Genomic DNA, 19121 nt, shown 5'->3' with positions numbered 1-19121 from the left:
CCAAGAAAAACAGTTTTTACACCAACATAATATGGCCTATATGGGAAAGAACATTCCTTCCAACTTTTCACATTACATTTTTCTCCCTATTAAAAAACAAGATTTTTTTTTTTTTTAAATTTGTAGGTAAGACTAATGAAACAGAGCTAGTTTTCTGTGTCACCACGCAAGTGGCTGAAAAAACCAACCTGTGTTTCTTTTCAGACATTTTCTTAGTCATGAATATAAACATGTTGGGGGAGATCCTGAGCTGGTATAAACTGTCACAGCTCTACTGAAGTCAATGAAGCTACGACAAGTTACGCTACCTAAGAATGTGCCCTGCTGTCCCATATATTGCCAGTAGAACACCCGATCAATAGGAAGATGGCAGCAGAGTCAATAATGAAAGCTGACAGCACCCACCTCTCTCCCACCCTCTGAAAGTAATCCAGAATTATGCACTCAGAGTTTCTGCCAAAAAACAAAACCCCTAAATTAGGGCAACAACAAAACAGAAACAAAAAAGTTTCATTTACAAAATAATATATATATATATATATATATATAAAACTAACTTTAGAAATCAAATGGATTTGTTGCCAACACATATGAAAAACACCTCAGTAGTATTTTTCTGTCAAATTCTGAGGTTTTAAACATTAAAAGAAAAAAACATACCTACTACATTTTAAACAAATGTACTATACAATGAACAATAAATAAAAAGATTTAAAAAAAACCATGTTCCCTTTAAGTGCTCTGTTCATCTATTTCAGATTATTATTGTTTTCATGGCAAACAGAAAGTATGTTGTAGATTTTCTTTTTGGTTAGCACTTACATGTAATATAAATACACATGGAATGTTCTGTATATATATATATATTTTTCCCCCCACAGTATTTTTTCCACAGTTACAGAAAATAAAAAACAAAACTGCTTTAAACAAATTCATACACCATGAATGTCTTCATTAGCATCTTGTTTCCTTACTGAAGGAGTGTTGGTGGGAAGAGAGTAAAAACATTCACACACACTGGTCCTCTTATTGTTTTCTACATTTCTGCCTCTTAAAATTGGCTCTCAGAACGTTTTTGTGTAGCCGTGTTCTGCTGGGATATCAGAAAGAAAAAGTGTTACACTGTGAGGCCTGTGCTGGGGCTTTAGCTTTCAGCATCCTCAATGAACCCAGTCCATAAGGCAGTCCTTATTTCACTCAAATGTCCATACTTCCACATCTTGTATTATGAAATCTTCCTTCTTGGATAAGATGTCATTATTGAAGGTGCTGCAGGAGTTGCTTCGCCCATGATACAAATCAGCATCCAGCCATAAACCAAATCGACCACTAAAAAAAGAAGAAAAAAAAAGTTAAAGTTCAAACTTTATCTACAACAGCTAAGCCCACATCCTTGTTAGCTAGAAACAAAACAAACCCCCACAGCTTGGGCAAAAAATGGTTCCTCGCCTTCTTGTAACTGTTGTTCTTCAAGATGTATTGTTCATGTCCATTCCAATCAGGTGTGCGTGCGCTGCATGCATGGTTGTCGGAAACTTTTCCCTTAGCAGCTCCCACTGGGTACGCTAGGGAGCCCCCGGGAGTGACGCCTTTATGACCCTGCTGACCCGACCCACCCTTGAGTTCCTTCTTGTCGGATACTCTGACAGATGGTAAGGAGGGTGGGTATTGGAATAGATGTGAACAACACATCTCGAAGAACAACAGTCCCAAGAAGTGCCTTGCATGATGACAGGTTTCAGAGTAGCAGCTGTGTTAGTCTGTATCCGCAAAAAGAAAAGGAGGACTTGTGGCACCTTAGAGACTAACAAATTTATTTGAGCATGAGTTTTCATGAGCTGTAGGTGCCACAAGTACTCCTTTTCTTTTAGTCCCAAGAAGGTGAGTAATTGTTTTTTCTTCCAGTGCTTGTTCATGTTGATTCCAATCAGGTGACTCCCAAGCTCTCCCCTGGAGGTGGGATTGGAGTTAAGGAATCACTGATTGGAGAACCGCCTTCCCGAAAGCTGTGTCCTCTCTAGCATGCTGGGTGATGGCATAGTGGGTGGTAAATGTGTGCACCGAAGACCAGGTTGCTGCTCTGCAGATCTCCTGGATGGGCATCTGAGCCAGGAAAGCAGCAGACGAGGTTGGAGCACACGCCAAGTGGGCTGTAATATCCAGGGCTGGGATCTTGGCGAGGTCGTAGCAGGTATGGATGCAGTCCGTGATCCAGGAAGAAATGCGTTGGGTTCTCAGTGGTACCAGATGACAGAACAAGGAGTAATGATCTCAAGTTGCAGTGGGGGAGGTTTAGGTTGGATATTAGGAAAAACTTTTTCACTAGGAGGGTGGTGAAACACTAGAATGCGTTACCTAGGGAGGTGGTGGAATCTCCTTCCTTAGAAGTTTTTAAGGTCAGGCTTGACAAAGCCCTGGCTGGGATGATTTAGTTGGGATTGGTCCTGCTTTGAGCAGGGGGTTGGACTAGATGACTTCCTGAGGTCCCTTCCAAACCTGATATTCTATGATTCTATGAGACCGGATGCCCCTTCATCTGGTCTGCCACCACTACAAACAGCTGGTTAGACGTCCTGAAAGGCTCTGTGTGCTCAATGTAGAACGCCAGCACCCTCTGGACATCTAGTGAGTGAAGCCTCGGCTTCTGCACATGAGCATGCGGCTTGGGATAGAAGACTGGTAGAAAAATGTCTTGGCCAATGTGGAATTTGGATACCATCTTGGGCAGGAAGGCTGGATGCGGCCTGAGTTGTACTTCGTCCTTATGGAAGTGCGTGTGTGTGTGGGTGTGTTTGATGGTTAGCGCTTTTAACTTGGACACCCTCCTGGCTGATGTGATGGCAACCTGGAATGTCATCTTCCATGAGAGATACAGAAGGGAGTATGTAGCCAGTGGTTCGAATGCCCCCCCCCCCACACACACATTAGCCTAGAGGGGACCAGAATGAAATCCCAAGCAGGTACTGGCGGTTGGGACTGTGGATATAGCCTTTCCATGCCTTTCAGGAAACGGCCCACCATAGGGCTGGCAAATACCCCAACTCTCCTGGGTGAGACGCCGAGATGGCCGCGAGGTGTACCCTGATGGATGATCCCGCCAAACCTTGCTGCTTCAGATGCAGTAGATACTCCAGCATGAACAGTGTAGATGTCTGAAGTGGAGGTACGCGATGCTGCTCACACCAGCATGAGAACCTTTTCCCCTTAGCTAGGTATGTGGCCCTGGTGGAATGTTTCCTGCTACCAAGCAGCACCTCCCTTACTGATTCCGTGTATTGGAGCTCCTTTGGGTTTAACCATGAAGCTTCCAAGCCATGAGATGGAGGGAATAGAGGTCCGGGTGAAGAACGTGGTCCTGTGTAATCAGATCGGGGTAGAGTGGCAGGGCGATCGGGGTGTCCACTGACAGCTCCAGAAGCGTGGTGTACCAAAGTTGGCGTGGCCATGCTGGGGTCAGCAGAATTACTTCCGCTTTGTCCCTGTGGATCTTGAGCAGGACCTTGTGGATAAGCGATATCAGCGGGAAGGCATACATTAGATGGTCTTCCCAGGGTAGCACAAACGAGTCTGAGATAGAGCCTGAACTGTTTTTGGAAAGAGCAAAAGGGACACTTCCTATTGCTCCTGGTGGCAAATAGGTCTACCCGGGGAAGCCCCCACCTTTGGAAGATGGGATGCATGACGTCCAGACGGATGGACCACTCGTGGTTGCGAAACGACCTGCTGAGGTGGTTTGCAAGCTCATTCCGTACTCCAGGGAGATAGGACGCCTCCAGGTGAATGGAGTGGGCTATACAGAAATCCCACAGCTGGAAAGCTTCCTGACAGAGAAGAGAAGAGCAGGATCCGTCCTGCTTATGTAAAACATGGTGGTGGTGTTGTCGGTCATCACCGCCACCCACTGACCCTGAATTCTGGCCTGGAAGGTCTGGCAGGCTAGACACACAGCTCTGAGCTCCCTGATGTTGATGTGGAGTGAGAGCTCGACCTGCGACCACTGATCCTGCATCTGTAGGTCTTCTACAGCTGGGCCCCCCAACCCAGAGCTGACGTGTCCATTACTAGGGTCATGGGGGGTTGAAGGGTGCTGAATGGGAGTCCTTCGTGGACCATGCAAGGGTCTAGCCACCAGCGAAGGGACTCTAGAACTCACTCCAGTACTGTCACTACTGAGTCCAAGCTGTCTCGACCTGGGCAATAAGTTGAGGTGAACCATGCCTACAGTGGCCTGAGCCTCAGTCTGGCATGCCTGACCACACAGGTGCAGTCTGCCACAACCGAGGAGACTCAGGCATCCCCTTGCAGTTGTGGTGGTGTACTGCCTGAGAGTCTGGATAATATCGGTCATTGCTTGAAATCTGGACTCCAGCAGGATTGCTCTGGCCTGTACCGAGTCCAGCACTGCCCCAATTCATTCTATTCTTTGGGTCGGTGAAAGCGTGGACTTGTTCACATTGAGGAGGAGTCCTAGTCTCTCGAAAGGGTCTCTGAGTAACCAAACTTGGGACTCCACTTACTCCCTGGAGCACCCGCCCCCCCTGCAGCAGCCAGTCGTCGAGGTAGGGATACACTTGTACCTGCCTCTTTTGGAGAAAGGCTGCGACCACCGACATGCACTTGGTGAATACTCGGTGGGCCGTCAATAGACCAAATGGGAGCACTGTGAACTGGTAATGTTTGTGGCTGACTACAGATCTCAGGAAAAGTCTGTAGGCTGGATGAATGGCTATGTGAAAGCACACATCTTTCATGTCGAGAGCAGGGTCAAGGCCAGGGTCTACCACAGAGTTTTTATATTGTTCTGCACTGTCTTGATTAGGGGCAGAGCCACCCGTGATGTACCTTTGGGAGCGAGAATGTCCACCATGGCAACCTCGGTCTCAACAACCTCCTCCACTTGCAACTCCATGTTGTGAGATTCACCTGAGGATGTCTTGGTGCACCCTGTGATCTATTGGAGGTGGCCCTGAAGCGGACGCCCTTGCTACAGCTTCGTCTGGGAAAGAAGATGAGGTGGCTAGTGGAGTTACCGGGTCCTCCTGTCCCTCTAAGTCTCTGACCTACTCTTGGTCAATAGACGATTGTGGCCACCACAGTCTATGCCTGGGGCTGGTCCTGTTGTGGAGACGTCTCGGTCACAACCAGAGGTTGAGGGGACAGTTGGGACAGGGTGGCCTTGGATCCTCGAGGAGCGAGTCTGTCCCCAGGAGAGTGTTGCGGCCGGCATCCTGACGCTACAGACCTTGATCCCCTTGACAAGGTGCCCTGGACTTGATGATACACCCCGGGGATCCAAAAGGGCCATTGCACCAGGGGTTGCCACTGCTGTTGCCAACTCAGTGGTGCCTCCCTTCATCGATTCTGGGATCTATGCCAACTATGCCTTTAATAATGTGAGTCGACATAGGATTCTGAGGTCCGAAGTACTGATGCTCGGTGCCGCAAGGGAGGCGGGGGACCGGTGCCTGGAATCCAATGACAGAGACCAGTACCGCGTGTCAGGTGCCAGAGAAGGCAGTCAAAGGTCCGGTGCCGTATGTCAATGCCAATCGTCTGCTGGCGTGGGGGACCTGCCCCCTACTTCATTCATCTATGAAGATGGCCTTCTTAGTTGCCATCATGTCAGCCCATAGAAGCTCCCTCCTCTCTCCATGGGTACTGCTAGGAAGTCACCTGAAGTGGCGCACCAGTAGGGATGCTACTTGAAGAAGAAGGAAATGTTACTCACCATGTGCAGGAACTGCAGTTCTTTGAGATGTGTGTTCTGTGCGTGCTCTGCTACCTGCCTTCTTCCCCTCTACTTTTATTTTATTTTTGGTTGTTCCCCAGGGGATGACTAGGTAGAGAAGGAACTGAGGGTGGTTTACCTGAGTTCCCTGATTGCCTTGGTGTCTGCCATAAGGAGGCATAGGGAGCACGTGCAGGCTGAGCGGACACTGCTGGCTAGAAATCTCTGATCAAGGACTCAAGATGCGTATGTGCACCTGGAGTAGAACACCTATGTGGGAGCCGATGGTACCAACGATGATGGGCATACACCAGATACTATAGATGTCAGGAGCTGATGCTTGCTTGGTACTGAGGGTACCACATGTACAGGCACCCCTGACTGAGCTTGCGTTGGTAATGATGATGGGGTTAAGGTGCATGATGGCAACAACAACTGAACAGGATGTTTCATTGCTGATGGCAGGGTCGAACTTGATGGTACCGTGTGCTTACCCTCCCCTTACTAGGGGAGGGTACAGGTGCCGTATCAGAGCTGTGTCTACTGTTCTTTGAGCTCTGGGACTTTGCAGGCCCACAGGTACCAGAGGAAGAGTCCTTGGCCTCAACAGTACCCTTGGAGACTGAGGACCTCGATAGGGACCTGGTCTTTTTTGGAGATGGAAGAGTGAGAGTCCGCGCTCTTTCTGGGAGTCTTCCCAGCAGGCTCCTTTTTGAGAGGAGGTAAGCCCTGAGGCTGACAGGGTGCTCCATCTGTCCAGGGATTCTCCTGACTGGCTCAGGGGGTGGTTGCAGGAAGCATTCCATGGCCAACAGTCTGAGATTTATCTCCCTGATCTTCCTAGCTGTGGACTTAAGGGTCAAACAGAAGGAACGCTTCTGGGACATGTGGAACTCCCCCAGGCAACAGACACACTTGAGAGTGCCCACTGCTTACTGGTATAGCCTCCAAGCAACAGAGGCAGCATTTGAAGTCTGGTGAGTCAGGCATGCCCTGCCAGAAGACAAGTCTCCCCCGAGGAAAGGGCGGGGGGGGAACCACCCACAATCATCTCACCAAAACTAACTATGGTAAAACACTAAGTACAACTATCTGTGCAAAACAAAGAGAAGTCCAATTACGCTCTAGGCAGACATGCTAGGTGTTCCGTAAGGCTGAGGCAGAAGAGAAGGAACGGAGGGTGGTTTGCGTGTGCATCCCTATGTAGCCTCAGTGTCTGCCACCAGGAGGCATAGGGTGCATGCGCAGGCCAAATGGACACTGCTGACTAGAAATCTCCGATCATGGGCTTGAGAGGCGCATGTGTGCCCGACGTGGAGCACCCATAGGAACACTATTCAAAGACGGATAAATTAATCTACTGGACTAACCAGTTTTTCCTTCCACACTTACATCTAATAATATCCCTTCTCTCCCAAAATGTAGTCAATTATAGGATTTCAAAACCAAAAAACCACACACTTACCCTCCCCCTCCAAGTTCTAGAGAGCTGGTATCTCCATTGATAAAGTAGGTGTTTTCTCCAGACCACTTAAACACCTAGAAAACAAGACCCAAATTTGATTATCGGAAATATAATAAACTAAAAAAGTAGGCTAGGGAATTATTCTGGGTAATTGTGTGTGTGTGTGTGTGTAAAAAATAAAAGCAGCATGGTTCATATCTAAAAAAGGCACAACGATAGATTGCTTTAAATTTCACGTGTGTCCAATCAATATGCCTTTGCTTTTCATAGACTTAATATCTTCAATATTTAAAAACAAACAGCCTATTTACATTTTAGGGGTGTCTCACAGTTGCCCATTCTCTAGTTTCTTGTCACTATGGTCTAAGCACTGTGTAAAATCAAACTACTTCTGGAGCTCCCACCTCTCCGGTTTTATGAGTGTTCCATGGTTTATTCATTACATCTTCCCACACAATCAACCTAGAACCTTCTTCTCACCCTCATGGAAGAGTCCAGCTCCTCCAGTCACTTTTGCTGGAAGTACTGCAGTTTGGTAGTACTGAATGAAGAGTTTAGTGATTAGCTGCATTCACAAGCAGTTTGTCACACACCTTCAAACTGATGCTTTCTGAGGAGTCAATTTTTTTCTTCTCTCTCTAACCAAGAGAAGTTGGTCCAATAAAAGAGATTACCCCTCCCACCTTGTCTCTCTAATATCCTGGAAACAACATGGCTACCTCAACACTGCAAAAAAGGGTCTCACGATAAACATGCTGTTCAGTAATGTTTTGTCAAGCATGTTTCACAAGTGGAGCTCCCCCTAGCCATGGGTCCCCTTCCCCAACAAATTACCTTGAAGTTTGGACTAAACGTGTAGAGGAAAGTTTCGCCTGTGCCGTAATAGTGGTCACTAAATCTGAAAGGATGTGTTGCATATGCTCCAAATATCTGTCAAAACAAAAATGGTTGGGTTATACTTGAAGACAATTTGCAAAATTCAAAAGGCCTTTCAAATATAGTTTCTGACAAATAACTGCACTGACGTTTTAGGTAATAAAGGCTAATTAGTGAAATTCGGGGGGGAGGGAAGGGAAGCTGATCTGGTGTCTGGGTTGTCCACACCCCTTTATAGTTTTAAAAGCCAGAGGGCTCCAGATATGAGGATTCTAGAAGCTACTGGAGTACTTCACACCAGTCCCAAGGATGCTCTCTGCTATTTTATAACAGACTGATAACTGAAGTCTGCTAGTGACTGGAATGGATGCTTGCGAGAACACAATTACAGTTGCAAAGCATGCTCCATAGAAATTGTGAGTTCTGGACAGATTTTTACCTCTTTTAGTACTAATATTTTCCTGGGTTTGAGTTTAAGGATAAATATGCTAATTTAACAGTCAGTACTAAGCATAGTATAACATACGTCTTGTCTTATTTTGACTCCTACTATTCCATATAATTGAATTTGGCTGAAAACTGCTGCTTTGCTAACAAGCGTATGCAACTCTTAAAATTGTATGGAATACCCATGTGAAGGTTGCACTACAAATGATAAAGATAGTTATGTTTAATCTATTTACAATCATAAGCTCTTTTTTAACTGGGTCATTCCAATCCAGGAGACCCCAAAATAAGTGCACTATTCCCAAGTCCTAACCTGGTTGTCCATATCTTTGACGACAAGGAGGACTGGACTGTCAAGAGACGCTGATTTCCTGTACAGAGTTTTCAGGCTGGTTCCGTGCTCCAACGTGCTATATGCAAGCCGCCATGGATATCCCTGCACTCTTGCTGGCAGACAGCGTGCAAGCTAGGAGTGAAAGAAGAGACTAGTGTAGACATTTAATTATATATGATTTCTCTCTCTTCATCTCAAGTCAACAGTCAGTAGAGCACTGCAAAAAGCTGTGCCTGACACCTAGACACTACAGAGATGGGTATTTACAATGCACCCAAAATAAAGAGCTGAAGCATTGTGGTTAGAAATTTAAATCTCCAATATTGTGCCAATATAATTTCTAATGTAACTGTTCCAGTGTCAGCAGGGAAGAAAATGAGAATATGGGAAAGGGAGCAAACCAAAACTCCATTACTAATTATACCTGTTCTATGTGCATATTCTCTAGGAGTGCGCTGTGGTGCTTTAGGACAGGTAAAGAATCATCGTCATCTTCCTCATAGTAACTGCAAATGCTCTTTCGACGCTTTGCCTCTTCTACAGTGATAATCTGAGACAAGAGGACACAAGTATTATAAATTTGAGTCAATTTCTGGGTTTTCATTAACCTTAAACTGGGACGAGTGAATTAGACTAATGGAGTTAAGTTAGTACCAGACCCAGATCTTATACACTGTGAAGCAGCCCCAGAAAGCTAGTATATCCTATATATGCAGGACCACGCAGTGTAAGGATATACCCCAGGGACAATGTTACATAGTGAATAAAGAAGTGTTGTTTACCCTGTCCCACAATACAAAAACCAGGGGTCACCTGATTAAATTAAATAGGCAGCAGATTTAATATAAACAAGAGGAAGTACTTTTTCCTCACACCACAATTAATCTGTGGAACTCATTGCCATGCGATCTTGTGATGGTAAAAATTTAACTGAGTTAAAAAATTAACTGGATAAATTCATGGAGGATAGGTCCTCCAATAGAAATTAACCAAGACAGTCAGGGATGCAAACTCATGCTCGGGACAACCCTATACTCTGACTGCCAGAAACTGGGAGTGGAAGACAGGGTGGATCACCCCAAAATTGCCCTGATCTGTACACTCTCCCTGAGGCTCTGGTACGGTCACTGTAAAAAGACAAGATACTGGGTTAGATGGACTATTGGTCTGACCCAGTATGGCAGCTCTTATATGCTTATGTCTATGGGTAGCACAGGAAGCATGGAGAGGTCTTCTTTATGGCCTGACGATCCCTTTTTGCTGTATTAACCCCTTGGGGCCATTAGCTGGTAGAGAAACTAAACTATATTGGGGAAGTAGCCTGGTACATACTTAGTCCAACATCAAAGGAGTGCAAAGGCCACCTCCTCCTGAGAGTCACCATGTGTATGTGGGCCATGGGGCTTGGGATATTCTTTCAAATATGAAGGACAAAGAAGCTTCTTTGTTTTCCTTCCTGCAGTTAGTCAAGCACAGTGAACTCTTCTCAGATGCTAACGCATAACACTAATATAAATAAGGCTTTAGGTTTCACTTCCCATTATTGCTAACCCTACGGCAGCCCTTTCTTGCCCATTTACAAAGAAATAAACATTTATTTATATAAATTGAAATAAACCACCACACCGAAGAACCAAAAAGAAAGTTACATTTGAGCAAAACCTGGAAGAAAAGCACATGTTCTGAAGGCTGCATCATATAGGTAAGCTCTCAATGAACCTATATGCTCAGTCAAGTATTTAGTTCCAAATTCTTACTAGTGTAAGTTCTTTCTTGTCTTTAAAATAGTCATTTTGGGAAACTGATGCTTATTTCAAGAAATTTTAAGAATGTATTCCAAGGTCAAATGTCTCATGGTACTTAAATAAAAAAAAAAATCAGACATTTTCAGTTGAAAAACTATCGAATAATTCTTTGGAAATGTGGATTGGTCACTGATAGTTTTAAATCTGAGTTTGCTACAACTTTAAAAACAACATTGATCCATATAAAGACTCATTAGTCAGATTTGGATTAAAATGTTCTTCCTTTAGTTAGAAGGAAAATACCATGCCCTTCCTCCCCCAGAACTCCATTAAGGTCATTGCCTGTTCCACTAGACTGACTGCAGAGTCTGCAGAGAGAACTGACTGCAGAGTCTGTGGCTTCAAATTTATCAGTTATCTAAACCATCTTTTCTATACAAACCTATCACCCTACAATTAAACTCTATGATTCTATGGAGCCGCAGGGCTGAAGCCCCAAACCCCAGCGCTCCTCCCAGATCTAAAGCCCTGAGCCCTGGTGCTCCCATAGGGCAGAAGCCCTGAGGGCCCCTCCCCTCCGAAGCCCTGACCTCCCCCTATGCTGCAGCTGCAGCCCCAACCTGCTCATGGCTGAAGTCCGTAACATTTTGTTGAGAGTTACAGAACATTTCAGATATAAGAACAACCTCCATTCCCAAGGTGTTCATAACTCTGAGGTCCTACTGTACAAACTAAAATTTCATACAGACAATTACTTGTTTATACTGCTCTATGTACTATACACTCAAATGCAAGTACAATATTTATATTCCAGTTAGGGCTGTCAAGTGATTAAAAAAAAATCATAATTCATCGCACTGTTAAATAGAATACCATTTACTTACATATTTTTGGATGTTTTCTACACTTTCAAATATATTGATTTCAATTACAACATAGAATACAAAGTGTACAGTGCTCACTTTATATTTATTTTTTATTACAAATATTTGCACTGAAAAACAGTATTTTTCAATTCACCTCATACAAGTACTGTTGTGCAATCTCTTTATAATGAAAGTTGAACTTACAAATGTAGAATTATGTACAAAAAGTAATTGCATTCAAAAATAAAACAATATAAAACTTTAGAACCTACAAGTCCACTCAGTCATACTTCTTGTACAGCCAATTGCTCAGACAAACATGTCAGAGTGTAGGGTTGTCCCGAGCATGAGGTTGCATCCCTGACCATCTTGGTTAATTTCCATTGTTGTAGCTGGTGTTGCAAGGTATTTATGTGGCAGATGCGCTAAAGATTCATATGTCATTTCATGCTTCTACCACCATTCCAGAGAACATACATCCATGCTGATGATGGGTTCTTGCTTGACAACGATCCACAGCAGTGAGGACCAACTCATGTTCATTTTCATCATCTGAGTCAGATGCCACGAGCAGAAAATTAATTTTTTTTTTGGTGGTTCGGGTTCTGTAATTTCCACATCAGAGTGTTGCTCTTTTAAGACTCCCAGCAGCATGCTCCACACCTCATCCCTCTCAGATTTTGAAAGGCACTTCAGATTCTTAAACCTTGGATCGAATGCTGTGGCTATCCTTAGAAATCTCACATTGGTACCTTCTTTGTGTATTATCAAATCTGCTGTGAAAGTGTTCTTAAAACGAATGCTGGGTCATCATCCGAGACTGCTATAACATGAAATATATGGCAGAATGCAGGTAAAACAGAACAGGAGACGTACAATTCTCCCCCAAGAAGTTCAGTCACAAATTTAATCAACGCTTTTTTTTTTTTTAAACGAGCATCATCAGCATGGAAACATGTCCTCTGGAATGGTGACGAAGCATAAAGGGGCATATGAATATTTAGCATATCTGACAGGTAAATACCTTGTAACACCGGCTACAAAAGTGCCATGTGAATGCCTGTTCTCACTTTAAGGTGACATTATAAATAAGACGTAGTAAGCAGTATCTCCGGTAAATGTAAACAAACTTGTTTGTCTTAGCAATTGGCTGAACAAGAAGTAAGACTTGCAGGCTCTAAAGTTTTACATTGTTTTGTTTTTGAGAGTGTAGTTATGTAACAAAAAACCAAAAACCAAATATCTACATTTTTAAGTTACACTTTCACGATAAAGAGATTGCACTACAGTACTTGTATGAGGTGAATTGAGAAAAAAAACCCTATTTCTTTTGTTTGCCATTTTTACAGTACAAATATTTATAATAAAATAAACTGGACCCTTGCTAGAACGCGCATCTATATAGCACGAATTTGCATAGATATGGTCGTGGCCATGGATCCCAAATTTAATTACTTTAATTGCAATTCATTTTAACACGGTCCCCGCATTAATGCAGTCCCGCGCATGGATCCCAAATCCTGAGTTCTTGCGAGGGTCTGGTGTAACATAAAGTGGGCACTGTACACTTTGTATTCTGTGTTGTAATAGAAATCAATATTTGAAAATGTAGAAAAACATCCAAAATATTAAATAAATTTCAATTGCTATTCTCTTTTTTAACAGTGTGACTAATCGTGATAAATTTTCTTTTCTTTTATTGCTGTTAATTTTTTTGAGTTAATCGCATGAGTTAACTGCGATTAATCAACAGCCCTAATTCCAATTGATTTATAATTATATGGTCAAAATGAGAATGGAAGCAATTCATCAGTTATGTGCTGGGACACTTTTGTATTTTTATGTCTGATTTTGTAAGCAAGTAGTTTTTAAGTGAGGTGAAACTTGGGGGTGTGGAAGACCAATCAGACTCCTGAAAGGGATACAGTAGTCTGGAAAGGTTGAGAGCAACTGATTTAAGAGATATGAATTTTCTGTTTTTTCCTTTCTTCTCTCATTAACTGTGGTCTCCCTGGAACCTGGACTTTTTTACATTTTTAATTTTGAATATTTTATAAGTGACTCCTCTCCCGCACACTGAGAAAATAGTGGAGGGGGAAGGTTGATTACAAAGCTTTCATAATGCCTCCAGGTTTCAAAAAGAAAGAACTCAAACCAAGTCTACCAGCAAATATGTTTGTACTGATGTATAACTGAATTTGCAAAGACAAGCAGCTGCAGATATGTTTCTTCTTAACAAGTCCATCATCAATTTCTATCAATAAGGAATAAAAGTCAACCCCATCCTACCACCCGAAAAGGGACAGAATTCCAGTTCTTAAGAAGTTAAAACAAAAAGGCATTCAATGAAGACAAACTCTCCAAAAGTTCACCTACTTGCATCACACCAAATGAATTAAATATCTCAATGCTGTAGTCAGGCCAAAACAGCAATGAAGAGATATGCATTACCAACCATTTACAGGTCAGTTCAGGTAGCATAAACATTAAAAACCCCACAGAGATCTGAACTGCAAAAAGTACTGCCATTTTTAGGAACAAAGAAGCAAGCCTCAGCATGCAGAAATATCCAGTTAAAATGCATTTTAGTTTATTGGTACAGAGATAGAACACAGCACCACAGCATTGTATGCAGTCCAACATACCTGCACAAAAGGCTCCTGGTTAGGTCTGACACAGTAAACAATCTGAATATCCAAAGGTATCTGTCGCACTCTCATTGTTATGGAATTTATTTTCACTATATCAAACTTCTCTGCTGTACTGCCAAAGCTGTTTCCTACACGCTAGACAAGGCAGCTACTGCTTCTGCCACGCTGTGATAATATTGCTTATACACTTCCCTGGTACAGTCTTACTTTCTGTTTCCCCAACAGAAAGTATAAGTTTCACAAAGGATTATGACCAAATTAGGGCGTTCCTCAAAGCCATTTCCAGGCAGATCCACCTTCATATGTAAAAGCTGTACAGAGTTGGTTGGTGGGTTTTTGTACCTTTGGAACAATTTCCAGCTATTTCCTTATTACCACCAGAACATATTTAAAATAGAACAATGAGTTCAGCATGATAGGAGCAGTGGTTTGCCTCCCATGCTTTGTGGCAGGCGTTCCGCAGCTCCTTCACTTTGACCCTGCACTGCAGGGTGTCCTGGTCATGGCCCCTTTTGGTCATTCAGCGTGAAACCTGTCCGTAGGTATCATAATTCCTACGGCTGGAGCGCAGCTGGGACTGGACAGCCTCCTCTGTTTCTTTATACAGCATTTAAGCTACAGACTGTCAAGTGGAAGTTAACAATTACAAATGGGGGACAGTTTTTCAATATAAGCCCTACTTTCCATCCCTTTCTCTAACTTTTGAGCATAGCAACTCATTTGTTTGCAGATGGGAATGCTTAAAATAGGAGAGTTGTAGAATTTTTCTAGAGATGTTTGAAATTTTATTATTTAAATTCTTAAATACTAGATCAATTTTTTTAAATTAAAAATTGGTGTTGTAAGGCTAGCAGTTCTAAGTGCTACACTCAGCTGTGTTCTGGAACTAATAGAAGCTGGGGATGGGAGAGTTGGATAATGAAGGAGGAACACTGAACAGGGGGTAGGGTGTATTCTATAGGCTCCAAGGAGAAGAGGCTCCAGGCTCTGATATTCAGGCTACTTTGAAAATCCACAGGTCTCCTAAGCTCCAGTCAAGCAGGACTCCTCCTCTTACTCCTGGGGGAATTCTGCACCAAAATATTAAAAATTCTGCACTATAAAATTAAAAATTCTGTACACAATATTTTAAAATGCTGCAAAATTCCACACATTTTGTCAAAATAATGCAATATAATCATGCCAGTTTCAATTAGTTTGGTAATTTATTTAAACTACAATACAGTGAATGGAGAATGGGAGTGGGGAGCATTAGAGGAAATCCCCAAACTCCCTTCGTCTAATAGTAATGTAGCTAGGTTTGACATTATAAGACACACACACACCCATACGTTCAGTGTCACATTGTAGGCAACTGAAGAGCACGTAAGGGCTGGGGTATCAAACTCACAATTTATACTGGCTACTGACCATCTCCAGAAAGGTAAGTACCAAACAGTTCATGGAGCCCATTTTGATAGGATTTTTTTTTCAGTCCAAAAATTTAGGCCAGTTCTAATCACTAAGCACCATAAGCATTTATAAGGCCATACTGTTCTTTACACCACTCTGGCAATGTAAAGGAGCCTTAAAACTTTTACATCCGTTTTGTATTCCTGGGGGAATTCACAAAGACAATGGGAACAATTCACTAAGCAGGAAGGCTGCTACATTCCGCTTTGCCCCATGCCTACCTCCTCAGAAACACCTCAAAGCCCTGCCTCTCCATGCCAAGCATGCCACAATAGCAAGCAGGAGGGACAGAGTGTGTGTCTCCCTCTCCCACACATGACTGCCCACCCCCCACCCCCCTTTACCGTCCTAGTGGTGATTTACGTCTCTACCAGCTGCCCCGGGCGCCTGAACCAACCTGCCTGCGCTGCCAGGGAGGGGCACATGACTGCTCTTGTGGGCTTCCCTTTGCTTCCCCATCAGAAATCATTTTTCTGCAGGGAAGCGAAGAAATCTGTGGGGCCATGAATTCTGCACATGCACAGTGATGCAGAATTCCCCCAGGAGTATCCTCTGCACACCTAGCAGTGGGAGAAGCAGCCACTGGGGATAGGGCAAGGAGCAAGTCAAGGAAAGGGGCTGGCTGGAGAATGGGAATGAGTCTGCAACCTGGTAATGAGAACCAGCTGGAGTCGGGAATCAGACAGTGAGGAATGGTTGGGAAATCAAGGCCATCTGTGGGTCCTGGGAATGAGGTGGTCTGAGAAACAGAAGCATAGAGCTGGTGAGCAATCTCCTCGGGGGGCGAAGGGGGGGGGGGAGGGGGAAATCTTTTCATTCTCAACAAAGCTTTCACCAACATTCAAGTTTTCACTAGATAATATACAGAAATGTTCTTGAGGCAGAAGCCTGACATGAGATGAAAGAAGAAATTAACAAAAATACAACAAATTCCAAACAAAACATTATGTTAATTTACAAGTTACTAAGCATAATTCAAGAGAAGATACACCAAATAAGTGTGTAAAATAAAATCCCCAAAGCATGAACAGTTACCGAGAGTCACCTTGTTACCCACCCCACACCCCCAGTGAGAGAAAGAGACTTGCTAATGCTTAGGCTGGTGCTGTCAGGCAACTGACACCCAGTCGTTAGCTACCCAAACAATCTCCTCAGGGCTATGCCAGCCTTCACTTTGCTTTACACTTTACCCATAGGGGCACTTCAGTCCCTGAGCTGATCACCCCTGTGATATTCAGCCCTGACACCAGCTAGTCACAGAAACATGAGGTTTGCTATCCCAGTGTACACTCCAGCTTATTTGATTCAATTCAGGATCAGCTTCTATGTAACACCACAGCCCTGAGATATATTTATAATTAAAACAATCCTAAGTTCATCATCAAAAGTTAAGATTTAGGAGACAGTGAATGAGGATAATGGAAACATAAAGGTTATATGTAAAACAAAATCCATACATGCTTTCTAGAGACTGAACTTGGTTAACCTGCTGAAGTTATTTGTCTAAAAGCAGTCTCTTCTCACCTAAATGTCTTTTATAGTGCTCCCAATCAGGACAGGTTGGGATCCTCTTTTCATGAATGTAATCATAGAAATGTAGGACTGGAAAGGACCTACTCCAGACCCCAGCATTAAGGCAGGACTAAGTATTATCCTTCTAGCCAAACCCAACAAGCGTTCATGGGTGGGGGGAAGCGGTTCTTAAAAACCTCCAATGACAGAGATTCCACAGCCTCCCTAGGTAATTTATTCCAGTGCTTAACTTCTCCTTACATTTAGGAAGTTTTTCTTAATATCAAATATAAATCTCTCTTGCTTCAATTTAAGACCATTCCTGCTTGTCTTGTCTTCAGTGGCTAAGGAGAACAATTTATCACCCTTCTCTTTAGAACAATCTTTTACTTGATGACTGTTATCATGTCTCCTCTCAGTCTTCTCTTCTCCAGACTAAACAAACCCATTTTTTTAAATCCTTCCTTGTAGGTCATGTTTTCTAGACCTTTTATCATTTTTGTTGCGCCCCCTCTGGACTTTTTCCAATTTGTCCACATCTTTTCTGAAGTTTGGTGCCCAGAACTGGACACAGCTCTGCAGCTGAGGCCTTATCTGTGCTAAGTAAAGCGGAAGAATTACTTCTTGGGTCTTGCTTACAACACTCCTGCTAATACCTCCCAGAATGATGTTTTTGTTTTTTTTTGGGGGGGGGGGAACAATTTTACATTGTTGACTCATATTTAGTTTGTGATCCACTATAATCCTCCAGATCCTTTTCAGCAGTACTCCTTCCTAGGCTGTCATTTCCCATTTTGTACGTGTGCAATTAATTATTCCTTTCTAAGTGTAGTACTTTGCATTTGTCCTTATTGGATCTCATCCTATTTATTTAAGGCCATTTCTCTAGTTAATCCCATTGCCTGATTATTTCCTAAGGTGCAGGATAATGAGATGTCCTTTTGCCTCCTCCTTATATGCTCACATCCCATTTTTTGTACCTAGAGTCAGGGTGATCTGCCGAGATTTATTCCCTGGTGTGACTTCATGTTGAATTCACATATTCATGCTGACTTTATGTGCACTGTGTTGGCTTGCAATGCTTAACTTACACATGAACTGAGGCGGGCAGGTAAATATACATCCCTTGCCTGGCAGAAACCCATTTGTTAAGAAACCTGCCTTGATTCAGAGACTCTTTTAGGAACAAAATTTCTTATATCTGTAAAAAAAAAAAAAAACCACACACCTTTTTATGTAGTATCTGCAAAAACAAACAATGAGGAGTCCTTGTGGCACCTTAGAGACTAATAAATTTATTTGGGCATAACCTTTCGTGGGCTAAAACCCACTTCATCAGATGCATGGAGTGAAAAATACAGTAAGTAGTATAGATACACACACACATACACACAAACCCAGCACAGCACATGAAAAGATGGGAGTTGCCCCTTATCAAGTGGGGTGTCAGTGCTAACAAGGCCAATTCAATTAAGGTGGAAGTGGTGGTATCCATACACACATTTCACAATGGTATTAATGATCAGCGTGATCCTGGCTTTCATTAAAGATCCTACATGACATCATTTATAGATAAATAGATGAAAGCGGTGTACAAGATGATGTAGTTTGTCACGCTTGTTAGGCGTTCTTGTTACAGTACAGTGAACCCTTTGCCAATTGACACTGAGGGGTTCTTACAGTCACAATGGTGGAAATCAGAACCTAATGTTACAAACAGTTCTACCCTTAGCATCAAACCCACAAAGTCTGTTGAACAAAAACATGTCCCAAAGATCAGCACCCAGACCTCCTTAACTCTGTCCCAGTAATGCAACACTCAAAATAAAGTTCACTTATACTTCACAGTTATCTATTCAGCGCAAAGCTTTTTCCCAGAACTGTAAAACTTTAATACCTTATTTATCTTATTCTTTTTCATACGAACATTGTGAAATGTTTGGCCTTTCACACATGTATGTACAACCCACAGATCAGAGATACATCAGCAATGCTGTAAAAGTATTCATTAATGATTTAAAACAGATGCTCAAGCAAGTATTATG

At 43.0% G+C, this 19121-nt stretch overlaps 1 protein-coding gene across 7 annotated transcripts in view; it reads right to left on the bottom strand.

The window, feature by feature from the left end:
- Positions 1 to 704: 704 nt before the first annotated feature.
- The window catches only part of NCOA7 (nuclear receptor coactivator 7), a 169323-nt gene continuing 150906 nt past the window's right edge, over positions 705 to 19121 (bottom strand). For 3 of the 7 annotated variants that reach the window (XM_084623203.1, XM_084623206.1, XM_084623204.1), the window contains exons 12-16: positions 9275 to 9400; positions 8830 to 8982; positions 8028 to 8123; positions 7194 to 7267; positions 705 to 1329 (exon numbers count right to left, since the gene is read on the bottom strand). In XM_084623203.1, the coding sequence (XP_084479329.1) occupies positions 1194 to 1329; positions 7194 to 7267; positions 8028 to 8123; positions 8830 to 8982; positions 9275 to 9400 (585 nt within the window). In that variant the 3' untranslated portion in view covers positions 705 to 1193. Of the gene's footprint in view, positions 1330 to 7193; positions 7268 to 8027; positions 8124 to 8829; positions 8983 to 9274; positions 9401 to 14106; positions 14318 to 19121 lie in introns of those variants that run through there. The other 4 variants (XM_084623202.1, XM_084623205.1, XM_084623207.1 and 1 more) reach the window with 2 other exon arrangements.

The sequence above is a fragment of the Lepidochelys olivacea genome, assembly GCF_965140295.1.
Source record: "Lepidochelys olivacea isolate rLepOli2 genome assembly, chromosome: 3".
NCBI lineage: Eukaryota > Metazoa > Chordata > Testudines > Cheloniidae > Lepidochelys > Lepidochelys olivacea.
The sequence above is the reverse complement of the archived record's forward strand: the minus strand, read 5'-3'. Positions and strand labels throughout refer to the sequence as shown.